A 25,968-nucleotide genomic window follows, 5' to 3' on the forward strand; every position below is an offset into this window, starting at 1 on the left:
TAGGGCATCCCCTGGGTCTGTGGATAAGTTCTTACCCGCTTTGGTGGCCCCTTCCATCAGTGCTCAGACAGTGTCCTCTCTCTCTGGAACGCAGGGTGCTCCTTCTTCGTGAGTCAGCCCTTCAGCCAGGCCACTATTTAGTCCTCCCCTTCGAGATGTCAGAGTCTCACTGGACAAAGTGTCTGCATGCCACGTCAGTCAGTCTTCTGGTCCGTCCAGAGCCACTTTCCCAGTGGCTGGTGGGGGAAACTGGGCCCACCTTCTACTCCAGGTTCCAGCCCAGGGACCCTGAACTCAGCAGCCAAGGTCTACACAGTCTCAGCATTTGCTGCTCTTTCCCTGGGCTTCTTCCTACTCTGCCTTACACAGACTTTCTTCCCCACAACTTCCCTACAACAGGTTCCGCTAGGTATAGGACCCCAGGGCTTTTAGTTCTGGGTTTTCCTCCTACCCACATCTCTGTGCCCAGAGAGTAATTGCAAACTCTCTCTCTGGAGCCCCCTTTCTTTCTTTTCCTTCTTCTCTCTTTTATGGTGAAGCAGACTTGACTGAATAGTTTATAGCAGCCACCAACTATAATCCCTCATTTCTTAGAGATTTCTATCCTCCCACTCCGCCCTGTGTCTTTCAGGTAATGTAACAGCCCAGTTTTAATAATACTCCACTTTCCCAATGTTTTTACTAAATCAAATATTGTAATTTTTTTACCTTAAAACATCTGAATTGCTCAAATATATTTTCTGTTTCTTTAGCAAAGCCCTTACATGCCCATAAAATGTGATCAATTGTTTCTTCTACCTTACGGAGTATGCATAGGCCATCTTTGTGTCTATTTATTTGAAAAATATTTTTGTTTAAGCCGCTATGGTTGGTTAGCACCCTAAACAAAAACACTTTATTAATCCTGTCTAGGCCCTGAAGTATGTCGCAGTCCTCAATTCCAGGGCACAATTCCAAAATTCTTCCTTCTCTCTTTTCATTAATCCAAATTTTTGCCATTCATCTTTTCCTTTTTCTGTGCTGGGCTTTTGAATTTCTGCTACTCAAGGGCATTTCTATGTCCAGTCTTCCATTTCTTACAGCATTTTTAGCTGCTTTGTCCACTATTTCATTCCCTGTCTTCCCAATATCCTCTGGGATCCAAGCTAATGCTACATTTATGCCCATCTGTGCTAACTCTGTTATTAGAACTATACTTTCATTGATTTAATCACTTCTGCATAGCCAGACACTCTTTTTTACTGCCAGAAGGCCTGAGATTGAATCTGAAAAAATTACCACTGCTGCTGGGGAGTACATCCCAGATCCCAATTCCATGCTAGCATTATTGCTACTAGTTTGGCTGTCATGACATCTACATAGTCAGATATTCTTTTAGATGTAACTAATTCCCAATTGTGATATACAATATGCTGTCCCTACTTTTCCTATTTTTTCTTTTTTGGACCAATCTGTATATATTTGACAAAACTGACTCCACTTTTCTCCTATATACTGATACCCTTCATTTTTAATACCTATTGTCTCTTTTTTACCCTTAAGTTTTTAAAATAAATCTAAATCCACATTGCACGTGCAACTTTCCTTCCATAACTCATTTTCCCATGACTAAAAGTTCTGACTTTGTTCAGATTTTCCTTGTCTTTCAACTGCTGTATCCACACTTTAACTTGAGTGGCATGTGAAGTTCTAACATCATCTGCTGTAGTTTGCTTATGAAACTGGCGACAATCCTCATAAATTTATTTGGTACTTTCATCATTGCAGTTCCTGTTAACTTTGGCCTAGAATGTTAGGTCCCATGTTTCATTCATAGTGTTACTGGCATTTCATTACAAGCTATCTGTAGAATGAATATAGATGTTGTAATAAATGCATCATGCTCAATTTGTAGTGCCTGGGTTTGTATTAATTCTAATTTAAATTCTGATTTTGATGTGACCCGAAGGCTTGGCAGCATAGTCAATAACTGGTTTGATTAAGGCTCTGTTTATCATCAGCAGTGTTTTCTAATCCACCACCCAATTAGTACCAGCAAGACTTTTAAGCAGGTTAATCCTTCCTGCACATTTATCTTTACCATAATGTACAGGATTTTTCCAAGGTAATTTCCTATCAAACATTACCCCTAAGAATTTGAACCTTTTAACTATGTCTATTTGCTCTCCATGCCGATACAATTCACATTGCTTTGATCCTTTCCTTTTTGTAAAGATCAGTCCTTTGGTTTTAGGAGTGGAAAACTTGAAACCCCAGTCAGATATCGCACATAAGGCTTTGTTGATTCTCTTTTCTGCCATCTCAGTATTCCTGTTTCTTTCCCACAACGCACAATCACCTGCAAATAGAGTGACACCTATCCCAGTACTCACTTGTTTTGGGAGATCGTTTATCATACTATTAAACAAGATTGGGCTGATAACACTTCCCTATGAGATATCATTATTTATATTATATATTCAACAGAACTTTCCCAGCTCTGACCTGCATGTCCTTTTACTCACAAATTCTCTGTTCCACCCATATATTTCCCCCTTATCCCCAGTGCACCTGCCTTCCTCCATAGTATGTCTTATGCCTTTTCAATATCTAGAAAGACAGCTCTAATGAACCATTGTGCCTCATACTTTTTGGTATTTCAGTTTCAAAGGCTATGTCTACACTACGCACCTTTCAGCAATAGCCAGGCTACTACAGCCATGCCGCTAAAAGGTGCACAATGTAGCCACTCTTTGTCAGCAGGCATGAGCTCTCCCACTGAAAAAACACCTTCCACCTCCAACGAATGGCAGTAGCTTTGTCGGCAGGCAAGCTCTCCCAATAACAAAACGCTGTTCATACTGCTGCTTTTTGTCTGTAAAACTTTTGTCATTCGGGGAGGGGGTGTATTTTTTCACACCCCTAAATGACAAAAGTTTTACCAATTAAAGTCCAATGTAGACAAAGCCTAAGTTAGCAATATGATCAGGCTGCATCTTCCTCACCTAATACCAATCTGCACCTCATCTATAATGCCATTGTTTCCCAAATAGGAAACCAGTCTTTAATTCACCTTCTCTCCATAATTTTACCCAGAGAGGAAGTAAAGGCAATTGGTCTATATGCATCCACTTCTGTGGCATAGTTTGCCCAGTTTCCATATTGGAATTACTACAACATATTTCTGCCCTACTGGTCATGTGGGGGAGGGAGGCACAACTGAAAGGGGAGGATATGTGACCACCCCACATGTCTCGTCCCCTGCCCTGTGCCCAGCCCAGGGCCATCACGCTCTCCCCACCCCACGTTATCTATGGGGGGGGCACTCTGTCCTTCTCCCACTGCACCTTCCCCCTTGGGCACATGCACTCATCCTGCCCCCATCGTTCATGTGAACATGCCTTTCCACACACCCAGCGTGTTCCTGATCAGATCTTTCCCTACCATATACCTATACATGAAACAATGGAAGGAGGGGTTTTCCAAAGCCAAAACACTACCATTAAGTTTATCTGTCTGTGCTCTTGTCAGCATCCTCGCCACTGCTGCAAGCAGTTCAGTGTTCTGGGTGGCTGTCTAGTAATGGGTGCCAGAGAAAATGGGGAGGAGGCATGTTGCAACCCACACTAGAAGAGTCACTGTTTGTTCTCTCACATATTGGTTAATTCTAGCTCTTATCTTTGGCCAGACAGATGTGGTGAGATAGGTTATGGAGCAATTCGTCTATGTGGCACAGCAGTCAAGGGCATGAACTGGTACAGATATGCGGCCCCCTCCTTTGGCTAGAACTTACTGTGGCATCATAGAGAGGGCTTGGGAACCATTCTGTTGGGAAAGTGCCAGGGCACCCTTCACAGATGACTCCTCGCATGAGGTGTGCAGGCACTGGTGTGACATTCAGGAGAACAAGGTTGCAATATGCCCTAAGGAGGCAGCCCGTGTGGGGTGCAGTGATCACTCAGTGCGTAGGGAGCTTGCTGGTGCTCTGCTTTATTCCGTGCACAACCGGGTGTGCATAACAATAAAACTTTCTCAGTGCCCTGCCCAGACTCTCCAGAGCTCTCAGGCTTTGTGCATTTCTCAGACTAGAGTCTCCTTCATAAGCTCTTTAAATAGGTGAGAGTCACATGGAGTAGCCCAGTACTCAGCCAGCAGTACCATTAATGGCAATGAGAATATGCACAGAGTAACGTATTACTCAGTAAGGGTCACAGTGGCAAACTCTGCCCCCAAATGAACATTACTTCCTGTACGCAGAGTCAGTGCTGTTCCTGGCACCCCGCAGAGCAGTCCTGTGGATGTGCAAATAGCAAAGTGTGATTGTGATAGGCCTTAAAGACCTCTAAAGATGGAGACAATCTAGCCAGCTTTCTATTCATCTTATAGTCCAATGGTCACCAACCTTTTTATGGCCAGTAGCACATTCATGTTTTCAGAAGAGTGTGGCAGGGGCCAACAATTTTTTAAGGCTTATTTTGTATTTGCACATTAAATAATACAAAAAACATCATATTTAATATTATATAATATATGAATCCAGAGAAAAGCCGCGAGGACAGAGAACACTGGTGCCTGCAGCCCTGGAGTACTCTATCCCCAGCAGGTGTGGGGCCCTGGTTTCTCTCCCCTACAGGGCACTAGGTGGGCCCCACACCTGGCTGAGACTGAGAACACCGGTGCCCACAGCCTGCAGCCCCAGAGTACTCTGTCCCCTGCAGGTGCGGGGCCGCGGCTTCTCTACCCTGCTGGGCACTAGGTGGGCTCCGTGCCTGCCGGGAACAGAGAACACCATGCCCACAGCCTGAGTTCTCTGTCCTCATCAGGCATGGGGCCGTGGCTTCTCTCCTTACTGGGCACTAGGCGGGCGCACATTAATGCCCTGGCGGGCGCCATGGCACCCACAGGCACCCTGTTGGGGACCACTGTTATAGTCCATTCATCCAATCCATACTTGTTTAACTTGCTGGCAAGAACTTGCCCTTGCTATTGACTGTTCCTGATCATTTTCCTCTCCTCCAGGTGCTTCAAAATGGATTCCTTCAGGACCTGCTCCATTATTTTTCCAGGGACTGAGGTGAGGCTGACCGGTCTGTAGATCCCTGGATTCTCCTTCTTCCCTTTTCTAAAGATGAGCACTATATTTGCCTTTTTCCAGTCATCCGGGACCTCCCCTGATAGCCATGAGTTTTCAAAGATAATGGCCAATGGTTCTGCAATCACAGCAGCCAACACCCTCAGCACCCTCGAATGCATTAGATCCAGACCCATGGATTTGTGCATGTCCAGCTTTCTAAATAGTCCTTAGCCTGTTCTTTCACCACTGAAGGCTGCTCACCTCCTTCTCATACTGTGCTGTCCAGCAGTCTGGGACCTAGTCTGTGAAGATTGAGGCAAAAAAAGCATTGAGTACTTCAGCTTTTTCCACATCATCTGTCACTAGGTTGCCTTCACTATTCAGTAAAAGTCCCACACTTTCCTGACCCTCTTCTTGTTGCTAACATACCTGTAGAAACTCTTCCTGTTTCCCTTCACATCTCTTGCTAGCTGGAACTCCAGTTGTGCTTTGGTCTTCGTGATTATACCCCTGCATGCTCTAGCAATATCCTTATGCCCCTCGCTAGTCATCTGTCCAAGTTTCCACTTCTTGTAACCTTCCTTTTTGAGTGTAAGCTCACCAAAGATTTATCTGTTAAGCCAAGCTGGTCGCCTGCTATATTTGCTATTCTTTTTGCACATCGGGATGGTTTGTTCCTACACCCTCAATAAGGCTTCCTTAAAATACATCCAGCTCTCCTGGCCTCCTTTCTCCCTCATATTAGCCTCCCAGGGGATCCTGCTCATCATTTCCTCTAAGGGCATCTAAGTCTGCATTTCTGAAGTTCAGGGTCCGTATTCTGCTGCTGTCCTTTCTTCCTTTTGTCAGGATCCTGAACTCGACCATCTCACTGGTGCCCAGGTTGCCACCCACTTCTACCCCTACCAGTTCTTCCCTGCTTGTGAGCAGCAGATCAGGAGGCTCACAGCCCCTAGTTGGTTCCTCCAGCACTTGCACCAGGAAGTTGTCCCCAACACTCTCCAAAAATATCCTGGATTGTCTGTGCATTGCTGTATTGCTCTCCCAACAGATGTCAGGGTGATTGAACTCCCCCATGAGAACTAGGGCCTGTGATCTGGAAACTTCTGTTAGTTGTCTGAAGAAAGCCTCATCTACTTCCTCCTCCTGGTCTGGTAGTCTATAGCAGACACTCACCATAACATCACCCTTGTTGTTCTCGCCTCTAAACTTAACCCAAAGACTCTCATCAGGCTTTTCTCCAGTTTCATACTGGAGCTCTGAGCAATCATACTGCTCTCTTACATACAGTGCAACTCCTTCACCTTTTCTCCCCTGCTTGTCCTTCCTGAATAGTTTATATCCATCCATGACAGTGCTCCAGCCATGTGACTTACCCCATCAAGTCTCTGTTATTCCAATCACATAATAGTTTCTTGACTGTGCCAGGACTTTCAATTCTTCCTGCTTGTTTCCCAAGCTTCTTGCGTTGGAGTACAGGCACCTAAGGTAACTAGCCAATTGTCCTACTTTCTCAGTATGAATCAGGAGCTGCCTCAGTTGCACCCTCCTCCTTGTGTTTCCTCCTGGTATCCCACTTACCTCTGGGCTTAGGTCACCATCCCCTGGTGAACCTAGTTTAAAGCCCTCCTCACTAGGTTAGCAAGCAGGGAAGTTCTTTGGCCCATGTTATACAGGAGATCAGATTAGATGGTCCCATCTAGCCTTGGAATCTATGAACCTCTGAAAAACGGCTCTTACCTGACAGATATTCCATATTTGCAACATTACAGCCGACACTGTCAAAACCAGCTACAGCATCACTGTTAAACGGTAGCCACATGGACATTTTAACAGCATAACTATACTGGTTTAACTATAGGGGTAGAGCTGGGCTAAATTTTTTGATGATGGGGGGCTTTTTTTTACAAAAAATCCATAATTGGTTCAATTGCAGCATCTAGCAAATTTGTGTCAAATGTGCCAAAGTGTTTCAGCTGAAAAAGAAAAGAGGAACAATTCAGAAAAAGTCAAAATGTTTTTATTTTTTCGATTCAAAATAACATTTCATTTCAAATTTTACTTCCATTTTATTAATAAAAAAAAGTACAAAAAAACACAAACCAGACAAATGAAACAAAACATTTTGTTTCAGGTCAAATAAAATATTTTGTTTGACCTGAAATGATTTTTTTTTCCTGTTTTTGCATAGGTCAACTTGAAACAAATATTTTATTTTATTTTTTGATTTGGCCACAGAACTGGAAAAGTCAGTTATTTGCACAAGTCTACATACCAGTATCATTATACCAGTATAACTGGTAAAACTTTCCTAGGCAGACAACGTCGTAGGCTGCTATTCATGTATCCAATGTTAGCTACTCTTCTTGAGGGAACAGAAGAGCCCTCCTCAAAACGACAGTGAGGAACTGAGAAGGAGGAAGGGGATATTGGTTCCGGTTTCTCTGCGTTTTATGAATGATGCAGAGCCAATAGGGAGTGCTGTCTAGTTTTTTAATATATTGATAGTTTGTATTTTTGAGTCACAGAAAAAAAGAAAGTGCAAGGGAAAGGTTGGCTTTAAATAAACTACAGTTAGACCATCACACAAGTAGAAAGAATAATACAATAAACAGGGATTAAATGACTAAGATTTAGACAGGAAATACATATGGTACAAGGACAATAAGTTAGATGATTCACCTGTCTGCGTATCAGATTATCAATCCAAATAGCAAAATATCGGCCATGTTCCCATGTTTCATAGTAGTAAGTTGATGCCTGGTCAGGCTACCACATGCTTTATTCAACAATACATGGTATTAGTGATGTTTTGTTCCTGAGCTCCAGTAGTGAACCTCGCATTGATGGGTTTTGTTGCTGGATGTTTATTGTTTAATCCAAGTAAAGGACAGACACAGAGGGCCAAAGTCAGGCATGGAATATGCAGGTGCAATGCCATTTAAACCAGTGGCATTGTCCCTGCTTCCCTCAGGGCTGAATTTGACCCAATGATTTCTGAAGGACAGCCCAAGACCAAATTCTTTTATTCTCACTAAAGGGTCCCAAAAAAGTAGGCTCAAATTGAACTGTGGTTTAACTTCTGAGAAGTCAGCAACCTTACAAACGGGGATTATATTTGCCCCGGGACTCTATAGCAACCCCAACAGATATGTTATAAATAACAGCTGTTGAGTTACATTGGCAGCATGGCTCCGTTTAGTGGTTCCCATTTTATAGACTATGGGACTTTCAATGGGAGTGCTGTAAGATTTGCTGTTGCATCTTAAAATGATCAGCACATAGTGACATGATAGAGGTTTAGCTCCACACCTTATCCTGAAATCTCATTTGATTGCTAGCATCAGTTCTAAAACTATTATAATGTGTTCTTATTTATGTGGCACCAAAATGGGCTAGGAGCTTTGCAAATGTGTGAGAAGAGAGCTCCCTGCCCTTAAGTATTCATAACCTAAGAAGACACAAAAAGGTAAGAGAAAAGAGGTGGGTGGAAGCTACACAGCTGAAAAGAAAAGAGGCAGAACTGAGGCTTCCAACATATTGTTGGTTCCATGATTTTTTCAAAATGGTTTCCTGTGTGTTCCATTTTCCCAGTTATCACTATATCTTTGGTTATGGTGGGCTTGTTTCTTACGTAATACAGCAAATATTTCAATCATCAATTGGTCTGGTTGGCATCTTGAATCCAAAGTTCACGTGTCGTTGGGTCTCTGCCATAATTTCTTTACAAACGTCAAAACACTTAGATAAAGTTATTTCAATCTAAAAAAAAGTGCTTCCTATATTGTTCTTCTGCGGAAGCTTTAGCTCAGATCAACGCAAATCCATCAGCTCATGCCTGGGACACATTATCTGGGGATGGCACACAGCTCATAGGAGTCTGGGGAATGTATGAGGACATAATGTCCGTCTTCCTGTGGCCTGGGCTGATTCTCAGGGATATGGAAAGTGAAATGCTGCAGGAGGGTTGTGAAGAAGAGAAAGAGCTCCTTCCTGGCCAGCTGCTCCCCTAGACACATGCGACGACCTGTAAAAGAGAGAGTGAGGAAGGGGAAAGAGGTAGACCCCAAAAACAAAATGATAAATATATTTGATACCTGAAAAGATACTAGATCAACTAGATAAACCATAAATTTGTAAGCACCTGAAGGATAATAGCTTTATAAGGAATAGTCAGCATGGATTTGTCCAGAACTAATCATGGCAAACCAACTTAATTTCCTTTTTTGATAGGATTACTGGCCTACTGGATAGAGAGGAAGCAATAGATGTGATATATCTTGATTTTAGTAAGGCTTTTGACACAGTTCCATGTGACATTCTTATAAGCAAACTAGAGAAATGTGGTCTAGATGAACTTACTATAAAGCGGGTGCACAACTGGTTGAAAGACCAAACTCAAACAGTAGTTATCAATGGTTTGCTGTCATACTGGGAGGGCATATCTAGTGGTGTCCTGCAGCAGTCAGTTCTCGGTCTGGTCTATTCAATATTTTCCTTAATGACTTGAATAATAGAGTAGAGAGTATGCTTGTAAAATCTGCGGACGACATCAAGCTGGGAAGGGTTGCAAGCACATTGAAGGGCAAGTTTAAAATTCAAAATGATCTTCACAATTTGGAGAATTGAGCTGAATTCAGCAAGATTACATTCAATAAAGACAAGTGCAAAGTACTTCACTTAGGAAGGAAAAATCAAATGCACAACTACAAAATGGGGAATAACTGTCTAGGTGGTAGTATTGCTGAAACAGATCTATGACAAGGGTGGCCAAACTGCGGCTCGTGAGACACATGTGGCTCTTTTACAGTTAAAGTGAAACTCGCTGAGACCCTCATACCTCCCTCGCATTCTCCACCTGCCAGACTGCAGTGGGGAGCTCAGAACCTCTTCCTTGCAGTGGGGTTCTGGGGCAGTGAGAAGGGGGCTCTTGGGGCTTCTCCCTGCAGGGTGTGTCGGCTCGGGCTTGGGGCATCAGCAGGAATGGGGCTGAAACTTCTGAAGATTGTTGTATGTGGCTCAGAGGGGTCAGTAAGTTTGGTCTATGGGTTACAGTGGCTCACAAACTGAGTATGAGTCGTAAATATGATGTAGCTGCAAAAGAGGCTAATATGATTCTGGGGTGTATTAACAGGAGAGTTGTATGTCAGACACAGGAGGTAATTGTCCCACTCTACTCAGCACTGGTGAGGCCTCAGCTGAAGTGCTGTGTCCAGTTCTGGCCACCACAATTCAGGAAAGACGTGGACAAATTGGAAAGAGTCCAGAGGAGAGCAACAAAAATGATCAAAAGTTTAGAAAACCTGACCTCTGAGGAAAAGTTGAAAAATCTGGGCTTGTATAGTCTTGAGAAAAGAAGACCAAGTGCCAACCTGATAACAGTCTTCAAATCTGTTAAGGTCTATTATAAAAAGGACCGTGACCAATGGTTCTCCATGTCCAGAGAAGGTAGGACAAGCAGTAATGGCCTTAATCTACAGCAAGGGAGATTTAGGTTAGATATTAGGAAAACCTTTCTTGCTCTAGGGTAGTTAAGCTCTGCAGTAGGATTCCAAGGGAGGTCAAGGAGTCCCTATCAGGAGCGGCAGAAGAGCCTTAAATGTGTGGGGACCACCAGTGCCCGAACTGTGACCCTGCCCCTGCACAGCCCTTCCCCCTGAGACCCTGGCCCCCACGCTGCCCTTTCCCCATGGAGCCCCACCCCTGTGCCGTCCCTTCTCCCCAAGCTCCTGCCCTTGCACCACCCATTCCCCTGAGGCCCCGCCCCCTCTTGCTCCTCTCCGCCCCACCCATTGCTTGTCCTCACATCTGGTAAAAAGTGGGACCATTTTCCCCACCCCCAGCGCCCCAGGTCACCATCATTGGAAGTGTTTAAAAACAAGTTGCACAAACACGTGTAGGGTACTTGGTCCTGCCTCAGCGCAGGGGGCTGGACTTGATGGCTTCTCGAGTTCCATTCCAGCACTGCATGTTTATGATTCTATGTCACTGGGAGCAGGACTCCCACCCCATGAACAATGAACTGAATCAAAGGATCTTCCTCACTTCCCTATATCTGCCATATATCATTGACATCTGCAAACACCTAACTTCTGAAAGACAGGAATGAACGTATTGCCTTACGGGAACAGACCTGTGGTCCATCTAGTCCAGCATCCTCTCCCTGACCGTGACCAGTACCAGAGAATTTTTGACGTAGGTCCAAGAAGCCCCATAATGAGCAGTTAATATTTGGCTTGTGCCCTGCAGCATGAGAATTGATGCTCTTTATTCATTTTAAAGATAAAGACATCTGTGATTCCTTTTCCCAGGGACAGCCTCTCTCAGTTGCTCTTCCCCTTGGATTTACCTGCCGAGAAAGGCAGGAAGGCCTCTCGCTTCACAAACTGCTCATCTGCATCCAGGAAGTGCTCCGGGTAGAACTCGTGGGGTTTCTCCCAAACCGTTTCATCCTTCAGCACCGAGGACAAAACTGCGATGATGATGGTGCCCTAAACATTCCCATTAACATCCCCAAAACAAAAACAAAAAGGTTATTTAAAGAGAATATAAACCATTGTCAATTTTACCTATGCTTCCTCTTACTATTATCTATAGGGAAAGAAAAGCCAGGCAGTCCTCTGTTGCCCAGTTAATCAGATAATGGCACAACTTTCCGTTGGAAAAGGCCTATCAAGGTTTGCATATGTAAATGAGATTTCCAATGATATTATCAGGACAAAATTTCCTCCCACTCCAGATCTCCCTAAACTTTCAAGCAAATGAATTCTGCATAATGAGATTCAGTTGAATCTATACAGTTGGATCTACTGGTAGAAATACAGCTCTTGGTGAGATTCAAGTCCTTTAGACTAGCATGCTACATAGCCAGCCGGGGACTAAGTAACCAAGTATCCTAGCAATATCCCTTAGCAATCTGCATCTGGGCTGCATTAATTTTCCAGAGGTCACAATTGCTATACCTTAGGGATGAAAAAGTCTTGAACTTGGGTGTCCCGGTAGGTCGTGTGAGGCACTCCAGCAAAAACAACATCACAATAACGCTGAGTTTCATAGATCACAGCATTGGTGTAAGGCAAGTTCACTTGGTCCTCTATTTTGGGTGACCTGTCCCTGCCAATCACCTTATCAATTTCCTCATGGACTCTTCCTGGAAATATAGAAACACTTTATATAGCAGGGAGTATAACAGAGTAGATGTAATAGGCTATTATGGGCCTGATCCAGTTACCACTGAAATCAGCTGAAACATTCCCATAAACTTCTCTTCTAAAGAGACCCTCTATCAACCCTTTATATTTGGCATTAGTAGGTATTCCCATACAAGAAACAGGGAACACATATTCATTGTAAATAAGTTTCCATGAGTTATGTCCATATTAGACACTTACCCTGGTTATTATTTTTTTGACACGTGAAGAATTCTAGTAGATTGCAGAGGCACAATTTCCATAACAGACACAGGGACAACCACTGTGGGGAGTGCGGGGGGGATACCCTCCCTCCACGATGTTGTCCTCCCCAACACTGTGCCCTCTGGTCATGGACTTAAAAATGCAAAAGCTTGCCACCTTAAGATGTGCCCTCCTGCTGCTGCCCACCTCCTCTTAACGCCCCCCTGCACATAACCATTTTTAGCCTCTCTCGTCGCCACTCCCGTATTCAGGGCTGTACCAGTGTAAATATTACAAACTGCTATACTGCAGCCAGCTTCTCTCGTCGCCACCCCCGTATTCAGGGCTGTACCAGTGTAAATATTACAAACTGCTGTGCTGCAGCCAGCCAAGCCTACAGGGGAAGGCAGAAGCACAGAAACTGCAGCACTACTTAGGCCCGTAGACTAGGAAATCAAGTCAGCATAACTACGTCGCTCACAGGTGTGAAAAATCCGCAGTACAAAGCCTCGGAATTTCAGAAGCCCCAGTAGGAGGTGGGGGGCAGGGAGGGGAGGAAGGGACATGATTGGGGAAGGAAGCAGGGAAAACAGCCAGGGTGGTGGGGGTGGGGGGAAGGAGAACAAGCGAGCAGAGAGTAGGGAATGGGTGGGTGTGAGTTTGAGCAAGGAGGCTGACCTTTCTGTGGGGGGCAGTGAAGGAGGGAGAGGACCATAAGAGCAGAGAGGAGGCTGCACAAAGGGGGTCAGAGAGAGATCTCCCCAGCAGAGGGGTGGCTGAGGACTGTATGTGGAGGGACGGGGTCTTGTTTTGGCAGGAGGCTCTGTAACACCAAGGCCAAGTCTAGACTACAGACCTATATCGGTATAACAACGTCGCACACCCCTGAGCAACTAGTTATACCGAGCTAACCCACTGTGTAGACAGGACTCCTTAGGTCGCAGGCAGGTGTCTGTGGAGTGAAATAGGGCAGCCTGCAGGGAGGTATGTGTGTGAATGGAGCCATTAGGACAAGAGCCGGCCTGCATGAGTGGGATCTGAGGGGGTGTGTGGGACTCAGTTCGGTTTGATTGCTAATGTAGGGTGGGAGGGGTTGGAGGCAGAAGGCAGCTGAGCCAGAGAGTGATCTTTGTGAGAGGCCAGAGGGTGTGTGAGAAAGAGGCCAGAGGGGAGGAGAGGGATTGTAAAGTGCCCGTGTGTGAGGAAGGACAACGTGAAGGGTTTGGTGCGGGCTGCAGGAGAACATGAGACTGACAACCTTGGGGAAGGTGGAAGGGAGCACAACTTAGGAAAGAAGAGGAAGGCAGATGGAATGGAGAAGAGAAAGAAAGAGAGGGAACAATTAGGACACAACGTTGAAAAATACTGCTAAGGGGATAATAGACTGAAAACATAGAGCAAAATGTCTGCAGTGAGGAGATGATGGTGTGAAGGAAATGGAAAAGGGGAAAGAACAAATGCGAGGGAGACCAAGGAAACTGTGTAAAGGTTTTGTTGTTAAGAAATGTGCTAAAATGTGCTGTGCAGGAGGGGACAAAAAATTTCCCTTGGGCCAGCACTAGCTCCCAACTAGCCCCTCTTCCATCATTGTATCTCCTTTATGTTCAACAAAATTCTCCCACCTGGTCCCCATCCATTTTGTTTTCTTGTTGTTGCACCTATGAGAAGTTGTACAGATATGTCAGTTAATCAAAGTGTTTCATGGTTACCTCTATTTATTGTTTCAACCAATTTGTCTGTACTGAAGGAAGGTTCACTGGTCTGCATTTCCCCAGACCAGCCCTAGAGGCTTTTTAAACTACCCTTACAGCATTTTCTCCCTCAGTGTGGTATTTGATCATTTGAGAGATAGCACAATTTTCTTAGCAGCTCAGTCACTTCGTGCTTAAAGTCCTTGGAATCTCTTGGCGGTAAGCCAGCTGGTCTTGGTGGCACTTAAATGTATCCATTTATTCCAGGATCTTTTCTTTTGTTAATTCTATCTCTGATTATGCCTTGTGATCACTACCTGAAAATGTATAGCAGAGGTAGACATCTCCCCAAAGGTTCTCTGTTGTAGTGAGGACTGATACAAAGAAACCATTTGGCTTCTTGTTAATGTCCTTATCCTCCTTAATTGTTCCCTTTCTTCCCTGGTAGTTCTGTTGGCCAACCAATTCTCCCAGACATCCTGCTTCTGATATACTGAAATAATGTGTTTGTTTTCATGTCTTTGGATATAAGTTCTTTACGTTTCCTCTTGCCTCTTCTAATTTCCATGTTATAGTTTACCTCTTTATCTTCTTTCTACTGGCATCACTTGGGCTGGATTTCCATTTTAGTTTTTACGGATATCTCTTTGGCTTGAACAACTAGGATGCTACTTAAGCAACCCTACCCTATCCTCACTTCTGACTATAGTGCCTTTTTGACTGCCTTATTCACTTTTAAAATCCTCCTTGGAAAGTGCTAGTTTTTGGTTTGATTCCTTCCCTTCAGCAGTTGAACTTATTTGTATGGTTGTGACACTTAGTGTCTGAACTATACTTACTTCTTGAATGAAGTCCTATGTGGTATTAGGACTAAGCTGAGTGCAGACTCTCTATTTATGTGTTGGAGAAATAGTTGCTTCAAGAAGAAATTGTGTAAAGAGTTGAGAAAAGGCTTCTTATTATATAGCCCTGAAGTTACATCCAGGCTTGTTGTAAGTCATCTGATAAGAAAGTCATCACGGGGATTCGTGAGCAAAGTCTGGCTATGCAATGGAAGCAAATGTCGATCAAGGGTGGAAGTGAAAGGGGCCAAGATTTTCCAGAGTGACTAGTGCTTGTGGGTAACATAATATGTAGGTGTCCATTTTAACAAGAGGCCTCATTTTCAGAAAGTGCTGAGTAGCCACCTTCTGAAAATCAGGCCCTTTTAAGGTATCTCAAGTTGAACACCCAAAAGCTGAGCTGCCCAAAATCACTAGTCATTTACCGAAATCTTGACTAGATCATTTGTGGCCAGAAAGAGAAAACTTAGCAAGGAGCTGTTGGAGACACAAGGTGCACTTTACAGTAGCAGTGCGTTTCCATGCACATACTGAGATCTTTAACAGGGGCTTTCCCTCTCCTCATGAGTTTTTGCTTTCCCCCTCAGCACATAATGCTCCATGATGATTGTGTGGAATTATCCCCGCCTCATTACTGTAGTTCAGTCCAATAGTAAATGCTACTGACTGTACTCCAGGATGTCGCATTTGAAAGACAAAAGCATCTATAAACCCTCCCAAACTGCATCACTTACTTTGGACATCAGGATAGCGAAGCATGTACAGTAGTGCCCAGCACAGGGTTACAGTGGTTGTTTCAGTGGCAGCACCAAACAGGTCAAAAACTGTAAAGATCAGGTTGTCCTCATTGAAAGTGCTCTCTGGGTCCATTTTAGCCTGAAGGAAATAAAAATAGGCTTGTCATATAACTTGGGTTTGTTGTTTTTTCTTTAATTCACTTTACTACCTAGAAGCATACATTTGGGTGTATAACACATTTTCCAGACGTAGGGGTCTGAGTCCCTGTTGCCCCACACCTGGTGTAATCATTGACACCCGTGCAGAGTGGCGGATGATGCCTAACCAGAATGGTAGTATTTTACACTCCCTTTGAACTGGTGCTCATGTTTATACAAGGTATAGGGCAGTGGGGAAACGGGCCCACAATATTGAAAATCTTCATAATAGGGATTAGAATTCAAAATATGAATGAGTTACAAGATTCTTCCTTGACTGAGAAGAGCTAAACAAACTGGAAATTCATGCATTGATCAAAGGTAGAGTCATTAAGGCTTCCTGAAGTACGAGAATGAAATTTGAAATATTTTTGCATTACTTTCAAGGCTCAGAATGCTAGATTTCACAGAAGCACAAAATAAGGCTTAAAAAGACTGTATTATGGGGCCATTTCAGTGAAGTAAGAATCCCAGATACATGGTTTTAGATACAGTAACAATTCCTATTTAAGGATCAGTTGTTCTAGGTTAATTCAATTTCCAGGTATTATTTGAAGGTAAGTGCTGTCAAAGTGCTTGGCACTGGACAAGATGAAATAAAGACAGATCCAGTCCTTTTAAGGTTTTACAATCTAAGCAAGAGATACAGAATAGACAGGATGCCATGGGAAGTCCAAAGGAAATTATAATAAGGATATTTTGAATAGCTTAAAATCATGGACTTACGTCTTGTGGGCAAGAAGAAAACAGTGGATCTTTAGAAGGGATTTGGATGAAGAGAAGGCAATGGCTTAGTGGACCAGAATTTGGAGGGTGTTTCAGTGGTATGAGGTGGCATGAAAGAAGACACAAAGAAAATTGTGGGGGAATTATATGAGCACTGCATTGAGACAGCCATCATTGAAAGACCACGGGTTATGGGGGTGAGACATTAAGAGACTATGTCCAAGATATAATGTGGGTTGTGTAAGACTATCAAGGCAAAGACAAGAGATTTAAATGTGATATGATAAACAAGAAGGAACCGGTAGAGTGGAGGAAGAAGCAGCTAGATTTGAAATTGGATGTGTGCACAAGGAGAAGGAGAGGAAGGGTTCATAGATAACCCTCACTTTATGATCCTGGATGAGCAGGAAGAGGGGTTTGAGGAAAAAGTAAGAATCTCATTTTTAGCTATGTTAAACTTATGTTGCGGGCAAGACACCTAGGAAGAAATGTCAGAAGGACTGAAATACAGGACTCCTTAGCGAGAGATGGGTCAGGAGAGCTGAGGTAGGTTGCTGATTATCAGCCTCGAGATGAAAGTTCCAACTGTGAAAGCAGATGAAGTTCCTCAGAGTTACAGTGTAGAGGGAGTGGGCAAGGACAGAGGCTTTATGACTTCCACAGACAGTGGAAGAGCGGAGGAGAATCCACGACAGGGAATGCTGAAGGAATAGTTGGGGAGAAACCAATAGGAGGAGAACCAAGAAAAAACAGTACCACAGAAACCAAAGGAGGACAATGTGAGGTTATCTGATTAAAATATGACCATATAGATCATTGTTGCAACCACTGTTTTATATTTGCAGCAAAACTCGTAAAAAGGTTGTCAAATGAGGTGTCTATGAAAAAGTTATGGTTTGCTGATTATGATTATGCTATCTGTATGCATGTATCATTTTTGTATTTGAAGTTATAAGTATTGGTGCTATACCTGGATTTCAAATGTGTGCTCTTGGGGTACCGCCCACAAGGTAGGTACATCTTGGAGGGACTATTCAAATGGAGTGGCCCGTTGAAAGAACATTTAACTGACAGTGGATCATGGCAGACATCCATCTACACTTAATGGAATTTCCTGCTGTGACTAGGCGAAGTACATGGACATGTGACTCCAAACTCCATCTAGTTGCTGCAATTCTCCACAGTAAGAGCAATGGAATTCCCTCCACATGGCAGAAGAGAAAAAAGGCCTGGAAACGCCTACATTTTGCTTCTATCTGGCTCCAGCCTCTATCCTCCTCCAGCCTCTTTCCTGCCCAAACCTCAGAAATATGGACTATACTAATGGGAGCATTCTAACCAATGGACTGAGGATCTTCCAATAATTTGGAAGCAGTCAAACACTTGACTTAAGCCAGCAGTTTATTCCATCATTGCTACAAGCCTGAACCAATAACTTTGCAATTATTGTATGTATTTGATTCTTTTAACCAATTTTAACTCTCCCTTTCTTTCTTTTTATAAATAAACCTTTCGATTTTAGATACTAAAGGACTGACATCAGCATGATTTTTGGGTAAAATCTGAGTTATATATTAACCTGGGTGTGTGGCTGGTCCTTTGGGATCAGAAGAACCTTTTAATTAATGAGACTGGTTGTAAAGAATCACTCACCTTTAAATCCAGTGTTTTGGTGGTGATATAAGAACTGGAATGCCCAAGGAAGCTGCTTTTATGACTTCTTGTTAGCCAGGGTGGTGAAACAGGAGTTTACTTTTGTTGCTGGTTTGGTATATCTCATGGAAGAATAACCACCAGTTTTGGGTTGTGTTTGCCCTGGTTCTCAGCAGTTTGTTCTGAGTTTGGCATTCTCAGTTGTGGCCCATTGAGGCATGGTTACAGACAAATATGTCATTCAATGAAAGCAACAGAGAAGTCAAAGAAAATAAGAATGAGTTTATAAGCCATGAGACCTGGCCAAGAGAAGGCTACTGGCAACTCCTCAATATCAGTACATGTCCTATAATTAGTGATGTGGATTTTTTGTCCCTTTTCATACTGTCATTGGTGTTTACTTAGCAACAGTGCCTCTGTTGGACTTGGTCATCTCACCAGGCATCACAACTTCACTTTCACCTTCCCGGCACTTCTCTCTCCGCAGTTGGGTAAGGAATGCATGCTGACAGAAAAACCCCCCAAGGACCAATGAGAGTGTAAAACTTCACTAGTATTGGTACGGCTGCTTTGCCACACATAGGCAAGTAAATAATAGGAAAGAGATTGCACAGAATAAAGCAAACTATACTCTAAAGTCTGCGGGGCCAGGACGGTGCCTACTCGTATATTCGTACAGCACTCAGCAGAGTGGGCCTTGATCCTGTCTTGGATCTTAGGGGGCTGTAGTTGGAATAGTTATCTGGAACTGCATTTTGATTGGCATTTTCTCATACATGCCATATACCACTCCGCTGAGAGTGAAGTGCTATTGGAACAGAGATAAGAGGCAGGGAAGACAAGGTGAATTGTTAAATAACCAAGCACCGCATCTGTGAGCTGAGGTTACATTTAAACCAAGGCCTCCTTAGACACCCTGAACTTTTCTTTTCTGTGTGTCCTTGAGTGTGAGGGGGCAGGTGTATGAGGATCTCGGTATCTAATTCCACTCACCTAGTGCTTCTGCATGTGTGTGCCCACTTGCTGTCCCTACTTGCACTGGAGAGCAACAGCCTTGTGCTCTCTGCTGCATGCACTCAGGTGAAAGGACCTGCAGGATCCAGGTCTCAGCGTAACTGACGGGTTGTTCCATCACAAGCACACATATCCAAACAGCAAAATACAACCCCACAAGGATCCATGTCTGTCTCCTCCTACCTTTTCTATCTCCTCCAGAAAAGCATCAATGAAGTCTCTGGTAAAGCCTGGATCCCGGGTCTCCTTATGCTTCTTCACAATCTCCCTTAGGATGTCAAAGGCATCAATATAGGGTTGGAGGATGTTATGATGAGGCCCAGGAATATACAACAACCAAGGCATCAAGTCCAGAATCTAGGATGGAAGAGGCAGGAGAGGAAAAGCATTAGATCAGGAAGGCAGTTCTCAGATATTCGGCAGGGGAAGAGATGGAACTGGGATGGAATGTTCCCAACAGGCCAGATCCCCCACTTCACACTGGGTAAACATTTTGGGCTCCCTACCTTGTTCCCTCCATCATGCAACACAATGTGTTGTGACCAACATTGTCTGCATGTAAGTTAATCATCTGACTAACCACCCCTGGGAGTAAACACCCTCCTCAATTCTGTTACTGAGCTGTTACCTAGCCTCCTATCAATATGACAGTGGCAACAGGAGAACAGTGAAAGGGTTGGGGGCTGGGGAAAGATTACTGTTGAGACTTTTTTTATTGTTTCAGGGCTCTGGAGATATTTTAAATGTTACAAATACTGGCCCTCATGCTGCAGTGCTTACTCAGGATAAATGTCACTGACCCTTATGGGCTGGACTCATATACTTCTTTTTCCTGATGTATCTATTGAGTGTGATGGCCAAGGGCCTGTAAGGGTGGCGTTCCCTTGAAGGCCTGGTTTTATGGAGGAGAGGAAAGTCTCTCACTCGCCATTCCCTGATCTTGGTTGTACTAATGCGATTCTTTTGCAAACAGGGGCAGCTCTAGGTATTTTGCCGCCCCAAGCAGGGTAGGCAGGCTGCCTTTGATGGCTTGCCTGTGGGAGGTACCTGGTCCTGCAGATTCGGCGGCACGCCTGCGGGAGGTTCGCCGAAGCTGCAGGACCAGCAGACCCTCCGCAGGCATGCTGCTGAAGGCAATCTGCCTGCCATCCTCGCGGCGACCGGCAGAGCGCTCCCCCCCCCCATAGCTTGCCGCCCCAGGTACATGGTTGGCATGCTGGTGCCTGGAGCTGCCCCTGTTTGTAAGAATGTGTGTGTGATATAGAAGATAGTAGTAAGATGCAATCTGACAGCTTCTTGCAAAAATGACATAGAGCGAAGGCATTTGTGCTCCTAGCTGGGAGAATGTGGGAGGTTCTGGATGCCTTCCTTTCCTAAAGATATTCGCAGAGTTCTCTTACTGTATTGAAAACCATTAAAGTCTGGTTGGCTTTGTTGTTATTGTTGGTTTTTTAAGTTTTAGATGTTCTGTTCAGAAAAACACTTACAAATTAGGAAACATCTCTAAATCATCCCAGTCCATCAAAACTGGGCTGGAAATCTCCCAATAACAATCCTTCCTTAGAAGAATTTCCTGTATACATTTCTTGTTGACCAAGAAATACTAAGGCTATGTCTACCCTACGCAACTTTGAGTGACACAGCTGCGCCGCTATAGTCGAGCACTAAAAGGCGCGCAGCGTAGCCACTCTTTGTTGGCGGAAAAGAGATCTCCTGCCGACAAAAAACTTCCATCCCCAAAGAGCAGCATTAGTGCTGTCTGCAAGAGAGTGCTTTTGCTGACAAAGCGCTGTTCACACTAGCGCTTGTCATGGACAAAACTTTTGTCTTTTGTAGGGGTGTTTTGTTAACACCTCTGAATGACAAAAGTTTTGTCTTTCACTTGCTCATGTAGACAAAGCCTAAGAGACCAGGCTATCTCCGGGCATTTCGGCAGTCCCGCTTCCTGACCCAGCTGCCTCTAGAAAATGTAGAGAAACTCAAGGAAAATAGCCATGTGCAATCCCTAGCCAGAAAGTATTTAATGGGTTTCAGGAGATTTCTGTATTATCCAAACTGGTTCATGATCCCTGCATCAAAAGCACCATGGCACCTTTGTCTAAAACACCATATGGAGTGTGAGCTCTTCATCCCCCTCGGACCCACCCAGGCAACCAAGAGGTTTCGGTTTTACTGACAATCAGATTCTTGTGGGCTACCTGGGACAGGATTCCAGCTCCTATATTGAAAGCCTCCTCTATCAGGTGTAGCATCCTCTGGAATTTCTCGTTGTTGTACTCAAAGCGCTCGCCAAAAGTGATTGAGCACATCACATTGCCGACAGCACTGTTTATGAGGAAGCGTGGTTTGAAAGGACGGCCTGAAAAAGATACAGGAACCAACCCAAGAGATTAGGAGGCACACCAGGATCGCAGCCTGCTACTACATGGGGATGTATTCAATGAGACCCTCTAACACCACAGGAAGTGGGAAATACACTGCACTTTGCTATTTAGCTGGATCCCTTCCACAATGGCTGGATCATCTCCACATGCAAACCTCTCCTCTTCCTCCTCCTCCTCTAGAATTGCTCTTCCCTCGAGCTCCATGTACCCTACTCTTGAGAGCCCCCCTCCCTGCTTTATGACTAGAGATGAGAGTTTCCAATCTCCCAAACATACCATCTTTAGAACTGAACGCAGAGCATAGACATCCAGCTTCCTCAGTTACACTCTGATCCAGGGATTTCTTCCCCAGCCCAAAATTCCTCAAGGTGGAGAGTGCGAATCTCCTCAGCTTCTTCCAGCCATGGCCATACTTTGCCATCATTATCCCTGCAGGATTTCAAAGAAATACTAGTCAAATAGCCACCTATCCTCCCCCATCCCCCCTGCAGTAATAAATGAAAAAGGGTTGGTTTTGTTGTATTGATTTACTCTTTTTAGTTAATTTATTTCCGTCTGTTAACGGTGCCACTGTACACATGGCTCATGAAGGTGATACTTGTGGGGAGAAATGGGCTTGGGTCCCTTGGGAAGCTGTGTGAGCTAGAGCAACAGTTCCCAACACTGCTCCATGGGCCAGACCTGTTACTTCCGTTTTTTGTGACTCTAGGGGTTCTCTGTGAAATGAGTTTTCAAATAAAGTTTATAGTGCCAGCTGGCCTTTGAGTCTCTTGCTGGTGACATCCATTTTTCTGAAAGGTAATGTTGTGACATCAGCAGCCTGGGGCAGCTGGAGAGAAGCCCAGTGTCAGACTGTAAACCAGATCCTACTCACCTGTAACAACCAGATTAGCAATCAGTCCATCCTGCAAAGGGCAGTGGTGTCTGTATGTGCACACTGTGCATGTGTGTATGTATATACAGCCACAGTCCATCATAATGTACAGGACCCATAATATATCCTGAAGGCAGAGCCATGTTGTCTGTGCTCCCCAAGAACTGATGTGCATGGAGAAGATGGGAAATTTGCCCTGGATTTTGAGGGACACTTGCCTTCACAGTTTTTTCTATAGCCCATATGGTCAAATAAGGAAAAGGATGGTCGATCAGCGAAGTCTTCTGATCTCTGGACCAATGCTGCCTTTACAGCTTCTAACCCATTCAGCACGACCACATTTTTCCATCCAACCTGAAAAGAGAAGATCTTTCCAAACTTCTCACTGAGCTGTCAAGTAAAAAAGAAAAGGGGAAAAAAGAAAAACAGGATTAAAGAGAAAAAACAGCTACAAAGGCTGTATCTTAAAATGGGAGACACTGCAGCATAGTCTGTGGAAGGCAGAGAGCACAGGGGCTTTGACTGCAGAGTGCTTAATACCTGCAAGGCTGTAGACCCAAGAGGGAATATGCCCAAACCTGGCAGGAGGGATCTAGCTCAATACCACGGTCTCATATCATGACATACAGATTTGGGCGGGAAGGCAATCGGTGTCCGTCTCCCCTGTCACCTTAATTTCCCAACTGCTATTTGGCCATAAAGAATATTGTTGGGTTTCAAAGTACTGTCTCACTGCACTAATACTCAGCTGTCCATTCGCACTGGTCAAAACTCAATTTCCAGTCAGCGGGATATTTTGACATTTGTTTCCAGTTAGAATCAGAATGAAAACAAATTTCCCAGACATTGAAATTTCCAAAAAAGTTCTGTTCTGGAAAGTTTTTGTTTCAAAATGTCATTTTGAAATCTGGAAGTTTGGATTCTAAGGCTGTTTTGTTATATGGGGCTTTTTTATTTGTCTAGTTATATTTTATCCATCACATTTCAGTGGTAATAGTGCTCTGAATAGTACTGCTACTCATGTGTTATGAAATAATATAAAAATAATTAAAAATGAAGAACTCCAAAACAAACATTTTCCAAAGTGAACAAATTTTCCCTTCAAAAGGCCACCCCTGGGGAATAGTCATCAAAACCAGCATTTGTTGTCTAAAAACTGGTTCAATAAAAACATTCTCACCAGCTCTACTGTACAGCTGTGTATGGGAACCATCACTAAAGTGATGTAATTCTCCAATTTACACACACACCTTGGAAGGATGCGTCCAAGTCCTAGTTTAAGGGCCCAAATGAAGAATAAGGCACTTACATTGTTGCTTTCGCAACCATTAGAGTAGTGTAATCTAGTGTCAATGCTTTCTTTATAGTAACAAACTGATTTACAATCTCGATGTACACACAGTTCCATAGTGTATGACTGATCAACAATTAACCAACCACCCACACTGATTACAGTGAGAGGGGGATGTCACAAGCTCACATGATGTAAATGTAAAATGTTTTTTTGCTTTGCTTTTATTGTTTAGCTTTTTCTCCTTTTATAGATTAAAATCTTCCTGCAATGCAGTAAATAATAAATGCACTTCAGCTGCCACTCAAAAACTGGAAACTGATCTGGCATGGGTAATATTCACCAACCCTCTCTGCCAGTTAGTGAAAGGCATCTGTCCCTCTGGCACTTACCTCAGTTAAAGCCAGGCGAGGACACTGGAAATTGACCTGCAGCAAGTTCCCAACGAAAGGGAAGGAGACAGGACCCGGGGGGTAGTTTTTCCATCTCTTTCTGCGCTTCATGTGATCGAAAACCAGGATAAAGACAGCAAAAGAGAGGCCAAATGTTGTGAAGCTGTTCCAGAAGAATAGGAGCTGGGACCCAAGCCAGGAGAGCAGTTCCATTGTGTATCTCCTACTTCACTCTGTCCCCGAATATGTTTTTCCCTTTCCCCTCCAACACTTTCCCTGTCTGTTTCACCTTCTCCCAGTCTGTCTTTCAGTTTCTTTCTCCTACTTTCCCTCTCTCACTCCTCCCATCCCTCTCTTCCTTTCCCTCTCTTTTTGTATCTATTTCTCTAGCTATTCTATTCTAGTCACACCCTCTCTTCTAATAACAAAGTGCCATAAGTCTGCACAGCACTTTACAAATAGCAAAGTGCCAGGCTGTGTAGTTATTGTGTCTCTTCAGCTCCTCCCCAGACCTCGTAGGAGTGGTGAGGGAGGTGTGCCTGTCCCCATTTTACACAAGCCATAATTTTACACAAAATCTGTGGGAGTCATTGCAGCTGGAGGCCAATATCATGATAGTTGGAGCCAAAAAATGTACTGGTGAGGGCTCTTGATACCTTCCCACTGTCTCCACCACTCCACTTCAGCAATAGAATTATAGCAGGCAAATTAGCTAAAAAGGAAGAGGTTTGATTGGTTTTGTTATCTCTGATATCATTATCTAGTTGGGGTTTTTTTAAAATATATATGGCTGCTCATCCCTGTGGTATCTAACCATCACAATGACACTACTTAAGAAGGATCTGAGTTGTCCATGACTAGAATTATAACAATTATACATCAATCATTAATAAATTAACTTAATTACAATCTAATTTCTTCAAAATCTTTTATGCATGTGTTTTCTAGGATATTTAACCACATAGAATTGTCTGTCTTACTCTGTTATTAGGATTGTTCAGTCAAAGAAAAGATGAATCAAGTGCTGCATTTCTTAAAAGCTCACTTTTAATTGATTTTAACACTAACTAATTAACAATTTGACTTGTAAATCCTCAGAGAAGTCAGTCTGTAGAGCAGGGATCAGCATCCTTTCAGAAGTGGTGTGCTAAGTCTTCATTTATTCACTCTAATTTAAGGTTTCGCATGCCAGTAATAAATGTTAACATTTTTAGAAGGTCTCTTTCTGTAAGTCTATAATATATAACTGTAAGCAGAGTCAGGATGAGCTCTACCCTGACATCTGGTGGTGAATTATGGGGAGTGTGGAAAGAATTTCAGGAAGTGTGGAATCTCAGATATTTGCATGGGCACACCCAGCATAGCCCAAGGCAGCCTGGCATAGTTATTTTGACAGCTCTGGGATCCCCAATTTCTTTGTTATTGGGGCAGGATAAATAAAATGTTGCACCTGATTATGTGAATGAGGAACTACGAGACTGCTTTATGACAGAAATGACTCAACCTAAATTAAGTGACACTTGCTAGACAAGGGACATGGGTTCCAAAACCCAGTGAATTGAGAGAGGCTGGGGATAGGTATCTGTGCCTGGTGGTGTAGGTGCCTTATGGAGCCAGAAGCACCAGTTCCACCCACTCCTCTCTCCACTGTGGAATATCAGAGTTGGATTTTTTTATTCCCTTAAGAATCTAGATACAGGTTACTGAGCTAAACTCACT

General features: G+C 43.7%; 2 protein-coding genes across 2 annotated transcripts in view; both read right to left on the minus strand.

Moving 5' to 3' along the window:
* SEPTIN3 (septin 3) overlaps positions 1-25,968 on the minus strand; it is a 324,031-nt gene that overhangs the window by 158,579 nt on the left and 139,484 nt on the right. The window lies entirely within an intron of this gene.
* Positions 8,611-24,482, minus strand: LOC127051694 (cytochrome P450 2D14-like). Its single transcript, XM_050954362.1, has 9 exons — positions 24,250-24,482; positions 22,785-22,956; positions 21,969-22,121; positions 21,507-21,667; positions 19,492-19,665; positions 15,715-15,856; positions 12,016-12,203; positions 11,403-11,544; positions 8,611-9,080 (listed from the first exon to the last, which is right to left on the minus strand). The coding sequence occupies exons 1-9, from the start codon at positions 24,460-24,462 to the stop codon at positions 8,902-8,904; spliced, it is 1,524 nt and encodes a 507-aa protein (XP_050810319.1). The 5' UTR covers positions 24,463-24,482; the 3' UTR covers positions 8,611-8,901.

The sequence above is a fragment of the Gopherus flavomarginatus genome, chromosome 1 (genome assembly GCF_025201925.1).
Source record: "Gopherus flavomarginatus isolate rGopFla2 chromosome 1, rGopFla2.mat.asm, whole genome shotgun sequence".
Taxonomy (NCBI): domain Eukaryota; kingdom Metazoa; phylum Chordata; order Testudines; family Testudinidae; genus Gopherus; species Gopherus flavomarginatus.